The sequence below is a fragment of the Trematomus bernacchii genome, unplaced genomic scaffold, assembly GCF_902827165.1.
Source record: "Trematomus bernacchii unplaced genomic scaffold, fTreBer1.1, whole genome shotgun sequence".
NCBI classification, from domain to species: Eukaryota; Metazoa; Chordata; class Actinopteri; order Perciformes; family Nototheniidae; genus Trematomus; species Trematomus bernacchii.
In genome coordinates this window covers 396,620-417,304 of record NW_022987561.1, presented here as the reverse complement: position 1 = coordinate 417,304, position 20,685 = coordinate 396,620, and the positions used below count along the sequence as shown (strand labels likewise).

Below are 20,685 nucleotides of genomic sequence, written 5' to 3'. Positions count from 1 at the left end.
GCTTAGGATTAAAAGATTTGGTTTAAGTTAACTTTGTGGAAACCGCTGAGGAATAAAGATCCAGCAGGAGCAATTAAATCCCTGTCAGAACCCCCCCAGTGCCCCAGTCCTCTCTAACCACTGACCCTGATTTGATTCAAACTCTATGTTATCACTTATGTTAACCCAGCTGTATCTGCGTTGTCAATTTGGGAGACCTTTTGGTGCGAAGAAAAAGAAAATCCACTCTGAGAAAAGTCGGTGTTAAACAGAAGTCAAATATGCTGTAATAGTTCAGACATACACCAAGTAAAATACGTGCTCACCAAATTGGCTGACTTTATATAAGTGTATTTTTGTGGTCGCTTTCTAGTCCCTTTGCAATCTGTGGTTAGTTCTTGTAACAACTGTGCTCACTCAGCTTAATCTGACCCAGCCTTCGACGTATCTGGGTCTGGGTTCCAAAACTAGTTCTTGCGGTGGAAACAGGAAAAACTGGCCCTGGAACCGCTTTGGTGTAAAAGGGGTAACAGACATTATTCAAATTGTTTCAGACAACACACATTACACAACTTTTCAACAGCAGGTGTTTATTAGCATGATTGTTTGGTATCAACCCAAGTTCTAATATATCCTTAATACATGTTTGTTTAAAAAGTAATACTAGCTGAAAAGTGTGCCAGGCGATGCTCCATGAAAATGATGCGTCTATTGAAATGTACAGTACATGAAAAAGTATAAGAGAAAGTACAAACAGCCATCAATTATTATACAGAATAAAATCACCAGAGGGTTTTTTTTACCACAGGACCAGAATATTATGACTGATTTTAAAGGGGAAATCAACTGTTTTATTAACTTAATTAAATATAGTAAATAACAGATTACTGTGTACTGTACTTACATGTTTGAGTGTGAGAAACTCGCTCTGGGGGGGATTTTAGCCTCTGCAGACCATTTACATTCACTAACACCTATAGAACACACTACAGGAGAGGGAGAACCACAAAGAGCATATTAGGGCCCCTTTGAGTTTGTTTATCTGTGTATCAGTTTGAGTGAGGAAAAAAACCGATTTGTGCTGACTAAGAGTCTTTCTTGTGAGTTTAGGGGCGGAAATGTTTGATATTACTTCTGTGTACTCCCCAAATTCCAACACTTAATTCCAATGGAGTTGATTTACGCTTTAAAGAGCCATTCTGTCCCATGTGTGCCGCTGAGAACCCAGCTCTGGTGAGGAAAAGATTCATTTTAAAAACGATACAATACATACACAGATTGTTATTAACATAGAGGAAATATAACATGACATTTATATTACAGATTTCCAGCTCTCAATATATTACATACAGCTTTTCATTTTAATGCAGGGACGTACTCTTGATATAAAAATGATCAATCAGTTGCTCTTCCATATAGTAAAAATGTTTTCTTTTCACTTAACTGATGCCATTTGGCTAAATATATAATAGCAATACTCTGACAAAATATAAGACTACAATTCACAATGTCTTTATATCACTATAACACTCATGCTCTGTACAGTGGGAGGTACATATGTTTGATCAAGTCGGAAAGAACACAAGATGTCTCCCCTCTTTGGAATGATCCATATGTGATATATAACTGTGTATTTACAGATGTCAACATAGAATGGGGTATTTTAAACATATTACAATGTACAACCCTTTGAATTATACTGTACATGTGGTCAGCGTTTTACAGTAAACCACCAACAGACACATCTTTTCCAGTTGTTTAGCAAAATGAATGTCTCTCTAGACAATTGCTTCAGTTTGGTAGTGTTCATGTGGAAATATTATACATCTGTTCACTATGTTCTGTTCAGGAAATACATTCTGTGTGAAATCTGATACGATCAAATCATCAGATAAAACTAGTCATTTGAGTAATTATTCAACCTTTGGCCAAAGCTTACACCATTGTTGCTGAGGTTCTACAAAACCTATTTGAAAATGACACTGATTGTACAAGGGGGAAATTCAACAGGTTCCTCAGCCAGAACTGAGCAACAACTCCAGTTGGAGATGTGTGATGGACTTGATGTAGAGTTGGAGATTGCTTTTTGGATGTGGGACCAAATGTGTTCCCTTGTAATTTGAGGTGAGGGGAATCGCCAGACCTGTCAGAGCTGCTGTTTGCCCATAGCCTCAAAGCACCACCTGCCCCCCCCGTAACGTTAAATGTTTGGAACTCTTTTATGTTGAAGCTCAGTGAAGAAGTCAGGCAGTCATTCTGATTTTCCAAACCTCTGCTCTCATCCCTTCATTCTGCAAATCTTTTCAACAAAGTATGTCAGCCCTGATCCTTCCTGATGTTTGTCTGTGTACACTTCCTCCCTCACACTCTGTTTTGTCTCTTCTTTGCACTAATCCTTATTTTCTTGTTACACCGAGCAGCCATTCTCAAGTTGTCTTTGTTAGAATCTCAATACACTCTTTATTCTCATTGTGAGAAAACGACAAAGAGCATTTAAAAAAATACTGTCACTAACTCTGTTTATGTATTATAGTGTCATACAACTTAAATCATAAAAAAGTGTTAATAAAAAGGAAATGTGAGGGGCTGCAGATGATATACAGTAGAGGAGTGTAACAGTTTCCTTCCAGGTGAACAATGGATGAAAACAAACACAGGATGTGCTAACAGTTTCATCATGACCCTGACAGCTAGGATAAATCTTACTTTATTATCTGGAAATGTGTCTGACATGTGAAATGTTAGAATTCCAGCACAATACCTTGTTGTATTTTGTCCTTAAATGTATTTTTCCAATATATTTGAGCGAATGTGCATAGCATAACTCAGCTAATTAAATAGATACACCAAGAAGGAATGTCAGATTAAAAAGAATTGAGATGAGAAAGGATCATAAAGGATCATTACAAACTGAAAGAGAAAAGGAACACATGATCCTGAAATGTTCCTCCAGTGTCTCACTGAGAACACCAGCAGACTGTTAAAGGAAATGTTCTCACGTCATGTCTCTTTGGAATTCATGGGTTGTGACAGTCATGCAATTATATTCCAAATCATAGCCCTGTTCCAAGTGATGATTTCAGTGTTGGGTAATAAAGCATGTTGTGATACAGCAAACGTCTTCACAAACATCACCCGAATTTGGATAGGCTCAATACAATTCTTGAAACAAAAGCACTTAAATTAATTTAGGCTTTTTAACTAATTCACCAGCACTTACAAAGTTATGACTTGCTTGAAGTGAATATATCTGCACTTTCCTTGTTGTTCAGAGTTTGAATCCCTATGTCTTTTGCACTTATTGTAAGAGGCTTTGAAGAAGAGAATTATGCTCAACTGCACCTCGTAGTCCTTACTGTACTAGTCTCTCAGATTGAAGACTTTGTGAGCGTCCATATTGTGAGAAATGAGTTGTATTTGCTTCCTGTGGAGGCACAGGATGTCCTAATCTTTTTTCTTGAGTGTGGGCAATAGGTGATTGACAAGGTCCTGTCAAGTTTCTGACAGTCACATTATAAGAAGACACACACCCTGCCATGTCCCACTGAGCCACGGAGGATTTAGTTTAGGAGACGTTTCACTTCTCAGATCAGCTGCATTTAAAAAGGGCCTGATGTCTGACCTAACTTAAACCCTACACAAAGTTCTGACATGGTATTACCTCATCAAATGATTAAATAACTAATGCTAAGATATCAAAGGACAGCAGTTTGACTAACCCGATCAAACAGTTGAATAATGAATAATGGATTGTCTCAGCTGAGTGACTGTGATAGATTAACTTGCAGACATTTAATACTGTACTAAATATCATGATAAAGTAGTACAGGCCTTTACAGATCTGAATTTAAAAGGGTTTATGGAATCTGATGTAAATAAATAAATAAAAAAAGCACAATGGAGCTGACCCAAATAGAACAGCAACACAGACAGCTGCATGATTCTTCACCAGTTCATTATCAGCGAGCATTTCATTCATTTTTCCTCTCACTCCAAAAAAACTCAAAACTCCAAGATTACTTTTGAACTAATCTCATTCGTCAACTAAAATTAAAATCAACACACCCCCGGGAAGCTGTTTTTGAAACACTTTGTGCTTTGAGTTTAACCCCTGATAAACCAGAATGTGTACTATAGTTAGAGAGCATCGAGCTGCAGCTGTGTTCCCTGTATTTAACTTGTCATGTGTGCAAACATTAGAGAAATAAAAATGGCACACACAATAACCCTGTATCTGAACCGTTATGAATAAAGTCAAAGATAATGTGTTTGATGATGTGTTGCAGAGGGTTAGTTGGTAGTTTAGTTTGTCAAGTAAATAACCTTTTATATTGTTTTATTATGATCATTTACACTTTAAAAAAGAACTTTTAGCTAGAAACTACAGGCAACTAATGAAAATCACATCTCTTGAATATTGAGAGGCATTTATATTAAAGCTTTATGTTTAACTACCTCCTGAACTGTATTCAACTAATTCAAATTAAACATTTTCTTCCTTGCCTACCCCCGATGGTCTCATTGGAATATGTCGTCTTCCTATCGCAAAAAGGGGGCTACCACGACGCAACCGAAAGCTAACCTGCTGATGACAACACCGATAAGCAATCTAATGAATTACAGCATGAAATCAAATTACAAATAGCTTATTTACGATTGGCTGCTATTGTTGCTCATGAGCTAAAGACTTCCAACATGGCTGCCACAGTGTATGCTACGTAAAATCCTTACATTTCCCCTCTGCTGCTACGTTCTCCTCTCTCTTCCACTAACTGTTCTCCCCCACCTTGTCTTCAGTCATCCCCCCCCCCAGTCATCCCTCCTCTCCTCTGTCACCTTACTTCAGTTTCATGGTGCCTATGCTCTACGCGGTTTCCATAGAACATTATTTGGGGCTTATCGATTTTGTCCATTGATATGACAGTGACCACCGACATGTCATTGTGGGAGGTGGGGGGGTTTCTGACCTTCTTTTGTGTCCCCTCACAACTGTATGATGGTCTATGCATACAGCATGGCTATGTGTCATGGCGTAATATAACAAATATATATCATGTTTTAGTTCAATTATGTGTTGCTGAATGACTTTATCGCACATTTGATAACTAGGGTTAACAAGTTGGTGTAGCATTGTCTGTGACACATTTTCAATAAAGATATTCCTGAATTCCTGCAGTGTATAATGGAAATGTATCACATGTTAGAAGCGTGGTGATGACGTGCACCTGAAGGTTTACACTCACATGTTGCTCTGATTTTTGTTTCAGCATGAACCACATCTCCTCCTTTCACTCACCTCTGAACAATATCTCCTGACCCCATCCCCCATCCTCAGACTTCTGCTCCCCCCTCATCTTGTACCTATGTTTTTATACTGGCACAGCAGCAGGTTCTTGAAGGTCTTTTTGAACGTGGCGTTGCACAGAGCGTAACATGCCGGGTTGATGGTGGAGTTGACGTAGCACAGCCAGTAGCCGATAACCCACACGGTGTCAGGGACACAGGACTGGCAGAAGGTGGAGATCAGCACCATGACGTTATACGGCGTCCACGTGATGATGAAGGCCAGCAGGATGGCGAAGATAGTCTTGGTCACCTGCAGAGAACGGGAAGGAAAGAGAGTTAACCGAGTATCACCAGAATACAGAATCCTGGCTGAGGATTAAAACTTGTTTGAGATGAATCCATCAGAGCGAACATTGTGTTTTTTGGCAGTCAGAGAAGATCTGCTTTGTTTTTGTTAGTTACATCATGTTTTTGTTAAAAAAAGATGAGTTTTAATAACCAGACATCTGCAGGTTGATTGTTACACACGGTAACACTTTATATTAAGGTACACAAATTAACCATCAACTAGTTGTTAATTAACATGCATATTAGCAGTATATTGGCTCTTTATTAGTCATTATAAAACACTTATTAATGCCTTATTCTACATGACCATATTCTACAAGTAATAAGCCATTAGTTGAGAGTTTTTCCTCAATAACCCTCTAATTAGTGCTTATTTATTGCAAGTAAGGAAGTTGTTGTACATGAGTTTTTGTCTTAATATGCGCTGCTCAATATGCGCTGCTCAATATGGGCCAAATAAGGCAGTAGTAGCACAAGAATAGTAATTCTCCCATAATAACACTTATGTAACAAGACATGAAACTATAAGTGTTAATTAAGTCTAAACAACTCAAAATTAGGTATTTCTATCTAAGAACATGTTCCCTATTTTACAGTGAAGTCTTGTTCATAACCAATAAGCTAGTAGTTTGACTCTAATTGACCTGAACAGGTTCCCTATTCTAAAGTTGCCTCCTCTTCACACTTTGTAAATACATTATAGCACACAACTACTGAAATTAACCTCAACAGTACATGAACAAAGTAGGTACACGTTGAAATATCTGTTTTATTAATGAACCACTATAGAGAGGTTCAGACACATACCAAAACCAACCTAGTCTCACGGCATTTCGTGTTAGTCACGAAATTAATTGAATCTATTGATTCGTGTTCACCAACACGAATTTCGCATTTTTTTCGTGTCACACAGAACGATTTTAAAAGCAATGTATTTCTATTGGTAGTATGTTTCGTGCCTGCACCACGTCTTTTTGTCCGGTCGGGTCTTGGAATACCAGAAGCTGTGTGGTTCATAAAAACATTCTCTTACTCAATATCTTACCCTAACCCTTTTATTTTAAATAGTATAATGTCGGAGTTTTTTTGCCGTCCGTGAGGAAAAGAAAGAGCAAAGAGGCAAAGAGCCTCAGAATACTGAAATCTGTATTTTTTGTAATATTCTTTTCCTTCTAATTTGTTATTATTTGGTGCAGGCACGAAACATACTACCAATATAAATACAATAGCCGCGTTCACACCAAGTACTTTCCTGTACTTAGTTCCGGCACTAAGAGCCCTGGCGCTTTTAACCCCAGGGCACTTAGTACAGATCGCGTTCACACCGGAGTACTTTTCCCTGAGGGAAGATTACAAGTACAGTAGGTGGCGGTAAGCACCTTAAAGTTGTTTGCAACCCGCTACAAAACAAGAGAAGAAGAAGAAAAACTGATACAGGATCTGTTTAATCGCCATGTCGGTTTTCTTTATTGCACTCTCAAGACATAACATTAAATAGAAATATTTTAAATGTAACTAAAGTGTCAGTTGTACATGTCAGTAAACATTGTCAATATAAAATAAAGTGTCAGTTGTACTATATAATAACAGTAATAACAATATAAAATAAACTCCCAGGTGTAGGGAGTCTCAGCAGCAAACCCACCTTTATTATATATCTTCCTGAGACCCACTGCATCCGTCTGCCATAAACACTATGCAAACATACATGTTAGTTTTGGCCCATAGTGGGCTCCATGTTGTGTTGTGTGAAATGGGGGGGAATTAAAAGTTTAGGTCAAATAATATTTAAAATGATATAAATTGTCATATTTGTGTATGTGCCCCTGCCATTCCCCCACAAGGTTGCAACATTGATGATAAATAAATGACAAATAAAGCTTTGCCAGTTTATAACCGATGAAACATGATGGTATCAGAATAATCACTTACATGTGATGTATAGGATGCTACACAGGTCACAAAAGATAAAGTGTCAGGAGAAATAAGCTTAATCGCCATGTCGGTTTTCTTTATTGCACTCTCAAGACATAACATTAAATAGAACAATTTTAAATGTAAATAAAGTGTCAGTTGTACATGTCAGTAAACATTATATATAAAATAAAGTCATAACAGTAATAACAATATAAAATAAACTGTCCCAGGTGTAGGGATATTCTCAGCAGCATGCACACCTTAGTGCAACGTTGTGTGTCGTGTGTCAGTATTTACAAAAACTATACCAAATAAACTGTTATTAAATGCAGTTTGTCGCTCATCCTGCCGCTGCGCCGACGCTTCCTCATGGCGCAGCGCCCACACTTCATCCTGGTGCTGCTGGCGCTCCATCTGCTGCTTGAACACTTCTGCCTGGCGCTCCATCGAGGTGAGCATCTTGTCCTCCGTTTCCTGGGCCTTGGTGAACAGCACCATCTGATCTCCACGCAGCGACTCATTCACCACGGCACGCCGGTCCTCCAACGCCTGGGCGGTGTCAAAGAAATTCGCATCCCGTGTCCGCTTTCCTAAGAGGGGAAAATAAGCAATATACAATATACAAGTTTAGTCGCCATGTAGTTTTACAACATACTAGGAATGTGTTTTTTGTATTTTCACAAATAGAATTAAGGTTTCACAAATCTGAAACTGTGTTATAAAGAATCTTTTGACTCTCTGGGATAATCCAGTCCAGATTTGATGAGTCTAGGTATAGTGGTTTTAGATCAGGACCTGGTCTAATGTGGTCTACATGTAAAAAAAGCACTGAAATCTCCCTTTTTTTTTATTTTCACAAATAGAATTAAGGTTTCACAAATCTGAAACTGTGTTATAAAGAATGTTTGGCCTCTCTGGGATAATCCAGTCCAAATAAATCGGCTATGCAGCGATTTAAGAGGTTCAAACACGGAGGATTGTTCCTTTTTGAAGAGTGCTTCATGTATGCTTGAACTTTGTTTAATGTTGTTGAGGCAAGTTAAACATAAAATATGATGAATATTATGAAATAAACATGATTGTGAACATCAGTTCGATGCGTAACGTTCTTTCAAGACAAAGTTACAGTGTGTGTGTACTGTGTGCTCGGGGCCGGTGTTAGCCTATTATGGCTAGCATGGCTAGCTTGATCTACTGAGCAAATAAAAGTACATCTGAGACCATTATTGTGCAGATTAAAACCCCAGTGCATGTAGTTGATTTTACCTTCGTCGTGGTCGTCATCGTTGGCCACTGAATCCGCCGTTTGTAGTCCTGCCCGAGTTTCTTTATTTTTAGCCGGTGGGGCTGTGCACATTCCCAGGTCGAGTGAAAGCTACCGAACTGGCTTCAGTAGCATTCCCTGGGTCGCGTCCTCTGCGTAGATCTCCAGAAGCGCCGACACCTCCTCATCATTTCTTGATGCTTGCCATAACTGCTTTCAAAAACAAACACAACGCACGGAGCGTTGTGTTTTTGTAGCGAGGAAAAACAATGGCGTCTCCACACAACATTTTCAGAGTTGTACGGGCGTGGTTTGCAATTCGCCCAGCCAATCAGCACTGGGGCACTTTTGGAGCACTTTTCACCCACAGAAAAGTACGCTCTCTGAGCTGGCTCTAAAAATGGGGGTAAAAGTACCCGAGATTAAGTACGATTTTTGGTGTGAACGCGACATAAGGGGTACTCACGGAACTAAAACGCGAAAAGTACGGTGAAAGTACTCCGGTGTGAACGCGGCTATTGCTTCTAAAATCGTTCTGTGTCAGAATACTTAAATCTGTATTTTTTTTAATCTCTTTTTCCTTCTAATTTGTTATTATTTACATTGCTTTTAAAATCGTTGTGTGACACGAAAAAAATGGGGAAATCGTGTTGGTGAACACGAATCAATAGATTAATTTCGTGACTATAACACGAAATGCCGTGAGACTGTGTTGACCAAAACATGTCAAGTTTCTCCAAGGTTGAGAACACATAGGCAGCCTGTACTTTTTAATAAAAACAGATTTTTAACAGAGTTTATGTATTTGTGATCATACTGTGTGACCTGCTTGTATGTTCTTACACAATAGGTGTACTGTTCTCTCTCTGTGTTGTACTGTCTCAGTGTGAACATAGATTAAACAGCCAGCCAAACTATTTTGAGAGTCAGGGAATGAGCAGCCATGCTCCTTTATTGACTTTTTTGCAGTCCACTGACATTCAAACGGAGTGAAACTATAAAAAAAGAAGTTACAAGGCACTTAATGATCTCATACATGCAGTGGCGGCGCCAGAGTATTTTTGTTGGGTAATCTATGGTAGGGCTAACCAGTGGCGTCGCCTGGCCTGGGCATTCGGGGCTTTAGCCCCGAATGTTTTTTCTTTAGCCCCGGACAATTCACCCTCCAATAATATAATACATTAACTGTGCTTTACGTGAACCTCATCATGACACAAGAGAGGACGGCAGGACTGTAATTTCCCGTGTTCAGTGAATGCAACAGAGGCATGACACCAGACCAATCAGAGAGTTGCATGGAAATAAACGTGTGCTTGTGTCAGCTCGGCTCTGTGTGTGTGTGGTAATAGCGCATTTAGTGTGATAGAGAGAGAGGGAGACAGGGAGAGAGAGGGACCGGTGCCAGCCATGGATGTATAATAAGAACAGCAGGGACCGTGTTGTTAGCATCTGGTTAGCTAGCTGCGCTAACAGACATAAGGAGCGGTTTGTTCCACAACAAGCTGCTGGAGGAGAGTCCTCTCCTGTCAGACTGAGAGACTCAGGTGAGCTAAAGGACTCTCTGAGTGTTTAGGTAGTTAACTTTAGTCTAAGTTATCTCAGTGGGTCTCAAACGGTTTGGTCACAAATTATTCAAAAGATTATTTCCGCGGCACACCTTCATATGATCATTATAGTTATAAAAAAAATAAGAGAATAAAGGAAAAACAGTTATGAAATACTATATGGCAGTAAAACAAGAATAGAGTTTAAAAGGGGAGTGATTTGTAAAATATCCATAAAGAAAAAGTAAATCTGTTTACAGTTCTGTTTCATATGGGTGTTGAGAGAGGTATCCATAGATCTCTTCATTTTGCTCTCAAAGTGCACCAGATTGATGCTTTTAACTTCAATATTTAAAAAAAAATCTTCCTGGGGGAGCATCTCCCCGGACCCCCCTAGAAGAGGTGAGGTCCGCCCCCCCCAAAAAATAGCACTTTACCCCTGCCTATATGCTGTGAGCTGATTATCGAGCCTTCATTGTAACAGTCGCAGGTGTACTGTGTGTGTGCGTGTGGGGAATGTTGCAGTAAAAAATTCCACTGTAGCGCAGCGGCCGCCACCACTGGGCTAAGCCCCGAATGTTTTCAGGTCCAGGCGACGCCCCTGGGGCTAACCCATACAGTGGTGGTGCTCAAGTCAGTATTTGCAATTGAATTACATACACGCTATATCGCCCCCCGTGAAACAGTGAAATGCCACACGTGAGGTTTAGATTATTTCCCTTTCTCAATCAAAATGGAACTGTATGAAATAAAACGGCACATTTGTCTTATAGTAAATAAAAAGGGATCACTGTGAACGTGACGTATGATAGTACACGTTGAAGATCCAATAGGGATACTGAATGGCGGTTTCGATTGATCTCAATCAGTAAGGCATGACGCAGACAACGTTGCGTTGCTCTGATTGGCTGTAGGTCTATTCAAATTGCATTCGGAGGCATTTTGATCTGACCGCGGCCGCGCTGATATTATAACGCCAGAGAATTTCCACACCTTTAGTGTATTAAACTCCCCCACTACTTAGACTATTCCTTGCACCCCTCTTCTATAAGCCCGAATGGTCTCAACCATATTGCATCAGTAACGTGCACTTGTTGTTACAGCAGGATCAGTTTGTGTGTTGTGGACACGACCCGTATATTTTCGCAATCCGTGTTCTCAACATTTTGCATTTAGCTTATTATTTAATTGAATTTGCTTACTTTAACATCACTTTTCATGGTGGGGCTAAGGTGGGGCTAAGCCATTTCTTGGTATGGCTGTAGCCTACCCCAGCCATACCCTGGCGCCGCCACTGCATACATGCAAGTGTAACATACACAGATTAACACATAGGACAGCTAAGTAACAAGGTAAATATAGCGAATGCTAGCTGTACAATAAGCATGTATACAGGCTAGTATGGCTAACGCTAGCATGTATGCTAACGCTACCGTGTATGCTAACGCGAATGCTAATGCAAATGCTAACGCATTTTCTCATTGTTTTTAAACATCTCGACATGTCATCATATAAACACAATACATGTTACTAATCCTTACAGTGTAAGTGTAAGGCTCACACTTACACTTACAGTCATTGCTTTCTGACGGACTTGACCCTTTTACTCTTCAGGTTGCATAGGGAAAATTAGTAGCAGTCGACTGCCATGCTATTCAGTTCACTTTCTCCTACTTCCTGTAGGCTATGGAGGACGGAACATGACTTAAGTATAAATAAATAAATGTGTAAATAAATGTATGAAGAAATACAGGAATAAATAAATAAATACGTAAATAAATAAATAAATACAGGAATAAATAAATGACAAAATAAATACAGAAATAAATAAATGTTGAAATAAATACACAAATAAATAAATAAAAGAATAAATAAAAAAATAAATGCATAAATAAATATGGAAATAAATACACCAATGTATAAATAAATAAAACAGAACACACGTTATTATATATCTTTCATATATTTCTACATTTACTCGACATACATTTATTTATTTATTTATGTGTCCGTATGCTAATGAGGTGGGCGGTCCTAACCTCAGTCTGAAGCAGGATTGGTTACAGGAGTGTGTGATCATTTCTGGCAGAGGGCTATACTAACGCCTGGCTAACCGCGCTGATTCGAATGCAGGAGCTTTACTGTTTAGCCCTTATCTTTATACATCCATGGTTTGTCCACAGTTGTAAGGATTATTTATGAGTATTGGTTTAAGAGCCATTGGAGATCATTAGCGGACCATTTAGAGAACGGAGATCCAAAAGACTATGTCCTCTCTATGTCCAGTTTCGTGTGGAACGATGTATAGAGGACTTGGCTCAGCTCGACATGGATGTGGATGTTAACCCAGCTGTGTTTGAGAGTCTTCAAGAGGTTGCCCGCCAACTTGAAATCCTCTCGGAAACAGAGGAGGCGACCCTTGGGCGTCCATCTTACATGTTGCCCCCAAACGTTATTGAAGCACATCTTTGTTGGGGGCACACCGCTGGGGACATCGCGAACGGGTGTGCGAAAGAACAATTATTAAAGATGCCATTATTAGCGAGTTGCCGTGGGTGTACACTGTACACAGAATGAACAGATGTGACTTGCCACGAATCTCATGCTTCTGCCTGGCTCCAACAATTGGTGAATACTGCTTCAGACTGAGGTTAGGACCGCCCACCTCATTAGCATACGGACACATAAATAAATAAATAAATGTATGTCGCGTAAATGTAGAAATATATGAAAGATATATAATAACGTGTGTTCTGTTTTATTTTCGACTTTTATTTATTTATTTATACATTGGTGTATTTATTTCCATATTTATTTATTTCGTCATTTATTTATTCCTGTATTTATTTATTTATTTACGTATTTATTTATTTATTCCTGTATTTCTTCATACATTTATTTACACATTTATTTATTTATTTATTTATACTTAAGTCATGTTCCATCCTCCATAGTAGGCTACCCGGTTTCCTGTCTAACCTTCAGTACAAATTTTACAAAAATATAAATGTGCAAATATGAAACATACAGGTCAATATCACCTTGCTATTGGTAGCTGAACTGTCAATACCCCAAAACATATTCTTAGATATAAATACCTAATTTTGAGTTATTTAGACACAATTAACACTTATAGTTCAACACAGTCTCACGGCATTTCGTGTTATAGTCACGAAATTAATCTATTGATTCGTGTTCACCAACACGATTTCGCCATTTTTTTTTCCTGTCACACAGAACGATTTTAAAACCAATGTAAATAATAACAAATTAGAAGGAAAAAGACATTTAAAAAAATACAGATTTAAGTATTCTGACACAGAACGATTTTAGAAGCAATGTATTTATATTGGTAGTATGTTTCGTGCCTGCACCAAATAATAACAAATTAGAAGGAAAAAAAGATGACATAAAATACAGATTTCAGTATTCTGAGGCTCTGAGCCCCATTTCTTTTCCTCGCTGACGGCAAAAAAACTCAGACATTATACAATTTAAAATAAAAGGGATAGGGTTAGGCTTAGGGTAAGATATTGAGTAAGAACATGTTTTTATGAACCACACAGCTTCTGATCTTCCAAGACCCGACCGGACAAAAAGACGTGTTGCAGGCACGAAACATACTACCAATAGAAATACATTGCATTTAAAATCGTTCTGTGTGACACGAAAAAAAGGTGACAATCGTGTTGGTGAACACGAATCAATAGATTAAATTAATTTCGTGACTAATAACACGAAATGCCGTGAGACTGGTTGTATAGTTTCATGTCTTGTTACATAAGAACAGATCATATTTGTTAAGTGTTATTATGGGAGAATTACTATTCTTGTGCTACTACTGCCTTATTAGGCCCATATTGAGCAGCGCATATTAAGACCAAAACTCATGTACAACAACTTCCTTACTTGCAATAAATAAGCACTAATTAGAGGGTTATTGAGGAAAAACTCTCAACTAATGGCTTATTACTTGTAGAATATGGTCATGTAGAACAAGGCATTAATAAGTGTTTTATAATGACTAATAAAGAGCCAATATACTGCTAATATGCATGTTAATTAACAACTAGTTGATGGTTAATTTGTGTACCTTAATATAAAGTGTTACCGCTTTTTTTTTACCACGATTTATCATTTTGCACACTAATTTCAGCACTCTTGCATTTAGATAGTGGAAGCATAGAGGGTCAGTCATTCATCTGAGCCCTGTTTCCCAAAAGCATGTTGTTACGAACCTTCTTAAGCTTAAGAGAGCTTTCAGACAGACTGGTTGCAGCTTCTAATTACCTCAAATTCTGACAGACATCCCATGCATTGTACTATAATCTCATCACACAGCTACAGTATTCAAATTAGTTTGCAGTTCAACAGAGGAAATGGTTTTGAATATCACACAATTAATATAGCACATTTTAGAAGCTGATGTTGCTTCGAGACCATCTTCCCTGGTTTAGAGGTGTATCATTCAGGAAACCCACATCTGTAAAGTCATCTCCTGTTTCCATCTCCGTACTTTCTATAGTGGCCTAGTTTAACCATGATATACTCATAAAGAAATGTTTTTCTAAAGCATCGTATGTAAAGAGGTTTTTAAAAATATGTTTTTTACATTCGAAAAGAAACGTCTGTAATCTTTTTTGAGCTAAATAAACTACCCAGCATGAACACTTTAATAGCTTATATAATGATTAGGGTCTAAAAGTTGGAAAATGCGATAAAAGCTAAACCCAGAGTTATTTTCCCTCTACATTCATCTGACTGAGCCGAGAGTGGGAGATCGGAGGCGGGGCTTAAGGGAAAATGTATGTAATTACTGTATTTAATGTCACCGTTGGTTCAATGGTTCTATTCTTATAAAGCCTCAGCATCAGTTTCGCTTGAGTAATAAGAACTGACCAGCTCTGCCGTCACTCACACAACTTGAATAACTGGCCCTACTGTAAAACCTTTTAAAGGTCTGACAGTGTAGAAACATGTTTTTTTGCCAGAGCCCTTTGTGTTGGGGGATCACATTTGCTCGAGGAGGTAACAACTGAGGAATACGGTAACAATGTTTCAGCTTGGATGGAAAATGCACATGTGTCCTGGGGCTTTATGAACCGTGCTTATAAAAGAAAGTATAAAGATGGAGGTGGAGAGGAGGGCAATAACACACACACTCCAACACACACAGGTCCGTTAAAAGCTGTAGCTTATAGCCTGGTACGGCACAAAAGAGTTCACAAGGTGCCTGAGCATCAGTAAAGATTACTGTCTGAAACACCTTAAGACCCTCTGTAGAAGCTCCATAACTTGTCAAAGGACACAAAACTACGTGTTTCAAATGCTTTAAGTCATTAAGACTTGATGAAACACACAAAAAAACAATTATCAAATGATTCAATGGCTGCTTATTATATATCACCTGACTGATTTGCATCTAACTGTTTCCGTCACCATCATATTGTCACCTTGCTTTTGTCATTAGAGGCTGCCATTACCCACAATGCAATGATCACAGTCATGGGGTCAGAAACACTGGTCTTGGATTTAGTTAAAGATACATTCCTATCTATCATTGTTGATGTCTGAAGTGATTTTGGAAGGCTGTATCAAAATGGGAAATATATCGTAGTATGCTTTGTCATTTTAAAAGCTCAGAGGACAAATAGCATCTGTCATTGTGAACACTAATGAAGTGAAGTGACTGCAGCAGCAGCAGTTAACAGCTGTTCCTTACTGTTCACACACAGGTAAACCTGGTACCAGCAGCATACTGTACGCTGCCATGCAAAACACTTTCAGATCCTTATGTTTTCATGATGAAATATACCGTTATCTTTAGGAGGTAACCTGCCATGGTACATTTTGTATCACTCTATAGTGTTTGTAATTACCAACCAGGCACACCATTGTAATGCAAACGGCAGAGATGGCAAAAGTACACACATCCTTTACTCAAATAGAAGTACAGATACTCGTGTTTAAAAATACTCTGGTAAAAGTAGAAGTACTGACTAAACTTCTTTACTCAAGTAAAAGTAAAGAGGGCTTTGAAATGTACTTAAGTAAAAAGTACCCATAACTACCATCTGTTTTAAAGAGTACCTGACCTCCCTTTATATTAATAGAACAATAATGTCATTGTTAGCTAATGAATGTTTCCATGCTGAACAACGGCAACATGACAACGTTTTCATTGGTCCCTCTTCTTTAGAGAAGACCAGGAAATGATGGATACACGGATCGTGTTCAAATCAATAGGCACGCAATGACTCTAAATAATAATGATCACGCCACCAAACACACATTCAAACTAAAGGAACCAGCCTGCTTGGAAAATCCAACAGCAGTGTTATTGTAATGTAAATCTGTACGTCAGCACACCTGTTGTTGATACATGTATGGCTGATGTGTGCGCGGTATTCCATACCTTCTTTTCCCTGGCTTCCATCTGTCGTTTCCTCTTCACTTGGCTTCTGGCAATGCTTGCAAACTTCCTGGCCACAGTCCTGGGACGGCTGATTGGGATTGAACGCCTCTCAGCGCCCTCTACAGGAGGGCAGATCTCCAGAGCTGTGATGCACTCGTCCCCCGCCTTCTTCGTTACGATCTTTATCTTGGACCATCTCGAGCTGGCTCCGCCCTTGGCCAATTCAACATTGGTGGTTGTCGTGGCAACTGGGTCTGGATTGCTTGCATCCTGTAACAAAACCAAGAGACTTTGTTGAGAAAGGTCACAACATTTCTTCAGATATTTTGACTAACCCTAACCCTAACCCTTTTGACTTCATTCACAACTTTTTCAACTTCTGTCCAAATAGAAATCTCTGTCTTTCATCCGTGTAATTTTTTTCAGAATGTTGAAAATAAAGCATGGACTAGAAAAAAGAAAGTTGTCAGACATTGAATACCAACCTCAGATATGACCTCGTTCTTGGTGCCGTCCTTTGGCTTTGTTGGGGGAATGAAAGCTGTGGAAGAGTCGTTGGAGCTCTCCTTTTCCTCCTGAACAGTTGGACAGATACATTGTTACATTTTGTTTCATTTAAAGGAGGACCCTTTTATCCTAAGCGGACATGGCTTAGACTATGGGAGACATCTGGGTTTCAGTTTCTTGCCAAATAACACTTGGACACGTGATCCCCCTCCATATAATGTGTGCTACATAGGACATATACTTGCTACCGCTATCATTTTGGGTGGTCTTTCTGTTCCTACATTTGTGACCCTGTCCGCTATCTCCCACTCCTATACAACTTTAGGAAGCTGAAGCATGGTTCAGCAAAATGCCTTTCCTCCGTTTTCACCACATCTAGAGAATTGAGTACAGAGCATTAGTCATGGATCAGGTGTTCTGTTACAGCCAGATACTGATGGTTCTTACTGATGTGGGTGGTCTCCAGTCAGCGCAATACAAGTCTCTTGTAGCAATTTCTTTGCATTTCCACTGCCATGTGATGGAATTACGGCAGGACGTTTTGGTCAGCTTTCATAATGTGATTCATTTGCAATATTTAAAAACATTTAAAATTATTTTTATGGAGTTAGGTTTCCAAATTAACACAAACCTCTAAGGGAAACACTCAATTTATTTACAATCTGTAAACAGTACCAGCTGCTTCTATAATTTGATATGGTCACCTTTTAAAAATATATATACTGCTACTCCACCATGGTGTTATTTGTTTTACTTATTGTGTTTTTTGTATTAATAACCTTTTGTTATTTATATAATTTGTACTCATCTGCACTATACTTCTGCTGTTGTAACACTGTACATTTCCCCATTGCGGGACAAATAAAGGAATTCTAATTCTGATTGACAGCCATAGTAGAACCTATTTACGCCCTGTCCACGCTGCTGTGGGCTGTGCCTGGCTCAGTACCTTTGTCAGTACCTGGGTCAGTACCTGGGTCAGTACCCGGGTCAGTACCTGGGTCAGTACCTGGGACAGTACCTGGGTCAGTACCTGGGTCAGCAACTGGGTCAGCACCACAGTACCTGGGTCAGTGCCTGGGTCAGTACTGGGTGAGTACCTGAGTCAGTACCTGGGTCAGTCTCTGGGTCAGTACCTGGGTCAGTCCCTGGGTCAGTCCCCGGGTCATTACCTGGGTCAGTACCCGGGTCAGTCCCTGGGTCAGTCCCCGGGTCATTACCTGGGTCAGTACCCGGGTCAGTCCCTGGGTCAGTACTGGGTGAGTACCTGGGTCAGTACCTGGGTGAGGCCCGGGCTGGGCTGAGCTTCAGGCAGTGGCTGAGCAGGTTTGGGTTCCTCCGTCCTGCCGTTCTTCACCGCCTCCAGTGCCGTGGTGGTGGAGTCCAGATTGAGTTTGGGGGTGGAGCGGGGGCTGGCCTGAGGACTGGTCTCGTTGTTGTTGTTCTGCTTCAACAGGTGACTCTTCAGCAGGCTGGGAGTTCTGATTAACACAACAATGATTATCTTTACAAAGCATACACCGTTAGAACATCTCTGCCGTTTTTTAAATACACAAATGGATATGAGTGATTAATTGTGAACATATTATGGTAATTCATTCTGCAGCAAATTGTGTGTATGATTAATTAATGTGAAGAGCCTGGGTGAGAGGCATCTAGTGCCAGTTTGTGATTTATTGACCCATTTCTTAACTCTTTTGGTTAAACAAACAATTCCCCTTCTCTGGAAGTTGTTAAATTTAAGATGAGCATATATGATAATTGGATAATGCTAGTAGGAACCGCTACATATTCAGAATATGTAGAAAAATATTCATGTAGTCTATGTATTATTAGAATGTACAAAAAGAAGTAGACAAACTAGTTGCACATCACCAAATATAGTGCTCAACTACGATGTGTATATAAATGTAGAAACACACAGTATACACAAATATGAAATGTATATATGTAAATATGAATCTGAATGATGTTAAAGAAGATTTATATTTGATCTTTGGATCTATAAAGTTAATAACAAGCGTCTCCATCTCTTGGCGTTCAAACCGGCAGAATGCTGTGAAGACGGAGAGGCAACCTTTAAAGGTCAGACTTTATTGATCAAAAGTTTCCAGGGTAAGAGGAAGTATGACATCGTTCACAGCGAAGTGTGTGGTTGTCAATCAGTGTCATAGATGCATGGTTAAAGTCATAACTGTCAATCAAGAAAAGATGAGTTTGGCATTTTTCCTTTTCACTCAGGAAATGATTTGTCACGCATGAAGTGCATTTGATTCCTTAGATGCTCTTACTTTATTCCCTTCTTCTCTTTTTTCTCTGGCTTGTGTTTGGAGACCCTGCTCCTGGAGGCAAGGGAAATGTGGATGTACAGGACCGTCATTATGATGACAGGAAGATAGAAAGCTGCTATGGCCGTACCAAACGTCGCCGCAGGGTTTGAAAGGAACTGTAGGAAGAAAGAAAGAAAAATGACAGAAAAAGGACAGAAAGAAAGAGAGATTTTTAGGTATACTTGTACAGTATAATGCAATCAAATACAACATATCTAAAAATTGAATATTTGTAAAAAGTGTTGCTGACACTGTTGCTTAAACTGTTAATCTTTGAGGTGGTGTTACTGCACTGTATTATATGAAAATGATAGTATTTTTACTCAGACATTAGGGGTATTATAGTATTAGAAATGGGAGCATAGAGCAATGAAAGTGTGAAGACTCTAAATGCCTTAAAATGTAGTCTTTCACAGTATTCTTTATAGACTTCAGTGTGTGTGTGTGTGTGTGTGTGTGTGTGTGTGTGTGTGTGTGTGTGTGTGTGTGTGTGTGTGTGTGTGTGTGTGTGTGTGTGTGTGTGTGTGTGTGTGTGTGTGTGTGGAACGGTGTGTGACTCCACCTGTCTATGTTGGGGAACAGTACACGAGTGAAACAGCAAAGAGCCTGGAGACTGAGTGAGAACCCAACAGCAGCTGTCTGTGAACACTGGACCAGAACCATACAGTCTCTTGGATGCTCCATGAGGACCGCTGCAACAGGCAGGTTGAGGGCCACGACGCTATTGGGTAGCCAAGCTAGCATGAGCATTAGCAATTATGCTAACACTTTTACTCACTGCAAACTACTTTTGGCTAGACAAGCTGTTTCACAATGGCATCCAGTGCATTTGGAATAAGAATGAGTGCCTAGCAGTTGAATTACTCCGCCAACCAGTCCATGTCTGTCCACAAATATCATCACTTATTATTATTTGAACATGTGTGCACCCATGAATATCATAATTAGCCTATGACATATTGATATGACCATGTTTTGAGACATCTCAGTAACCTTTGGCCCTATTTCTGTACACATGGTGAACAGAGGTGATGAGGCCTTTGGCTTTGGAGTCACATGACACTCCCCTTGCAGGATGTAGAGATACAAGAGTTT

At 39.4% G+C, this 20,685-nt stretch overlaps 1 protein-coding gene across 1 annotated transcript in view; it reads right to left on the bottom strand.

The window, feature by feature from the left end:
* Positions 1 to 552: 552 nt before the first annotated feature.
* Positions 553 to 20,685, bottom strand: part of chrm4a (cholinergic receptor, muscarinic 4a) — a 52,180-nt gene continuing 32,047 nt past the window's right edge. The window contains exons 3-7 of the mRNA XM_034124105.1: positions 19,552 to 19,706; positions 18,540 to 18,741; positions 17,239 to 17,328; positions 16,754 to 17,023; positions 553 to 5,575 (exon numbers count right to left, since the gene is read on the bottom strand). Coding sequence (XP_033979996.1) covers positions 5,330 to 5,575; positions 16,754 to 17,023; positions 17,239 to 17,328; positions 18,540 to 18,741; positions 19,552 to 19,706 — 963 coding nt within the window. The 3' untranslated portion in view covers positions 553 to 5,329. The remainder of the gene's footprint in view (positions 5,576 to 16,753; positions 17,024 to 17,238; positions 17,329 to 18,539; positions 18,742 to 19,551; positions 19,707 to 20,685) is intronic.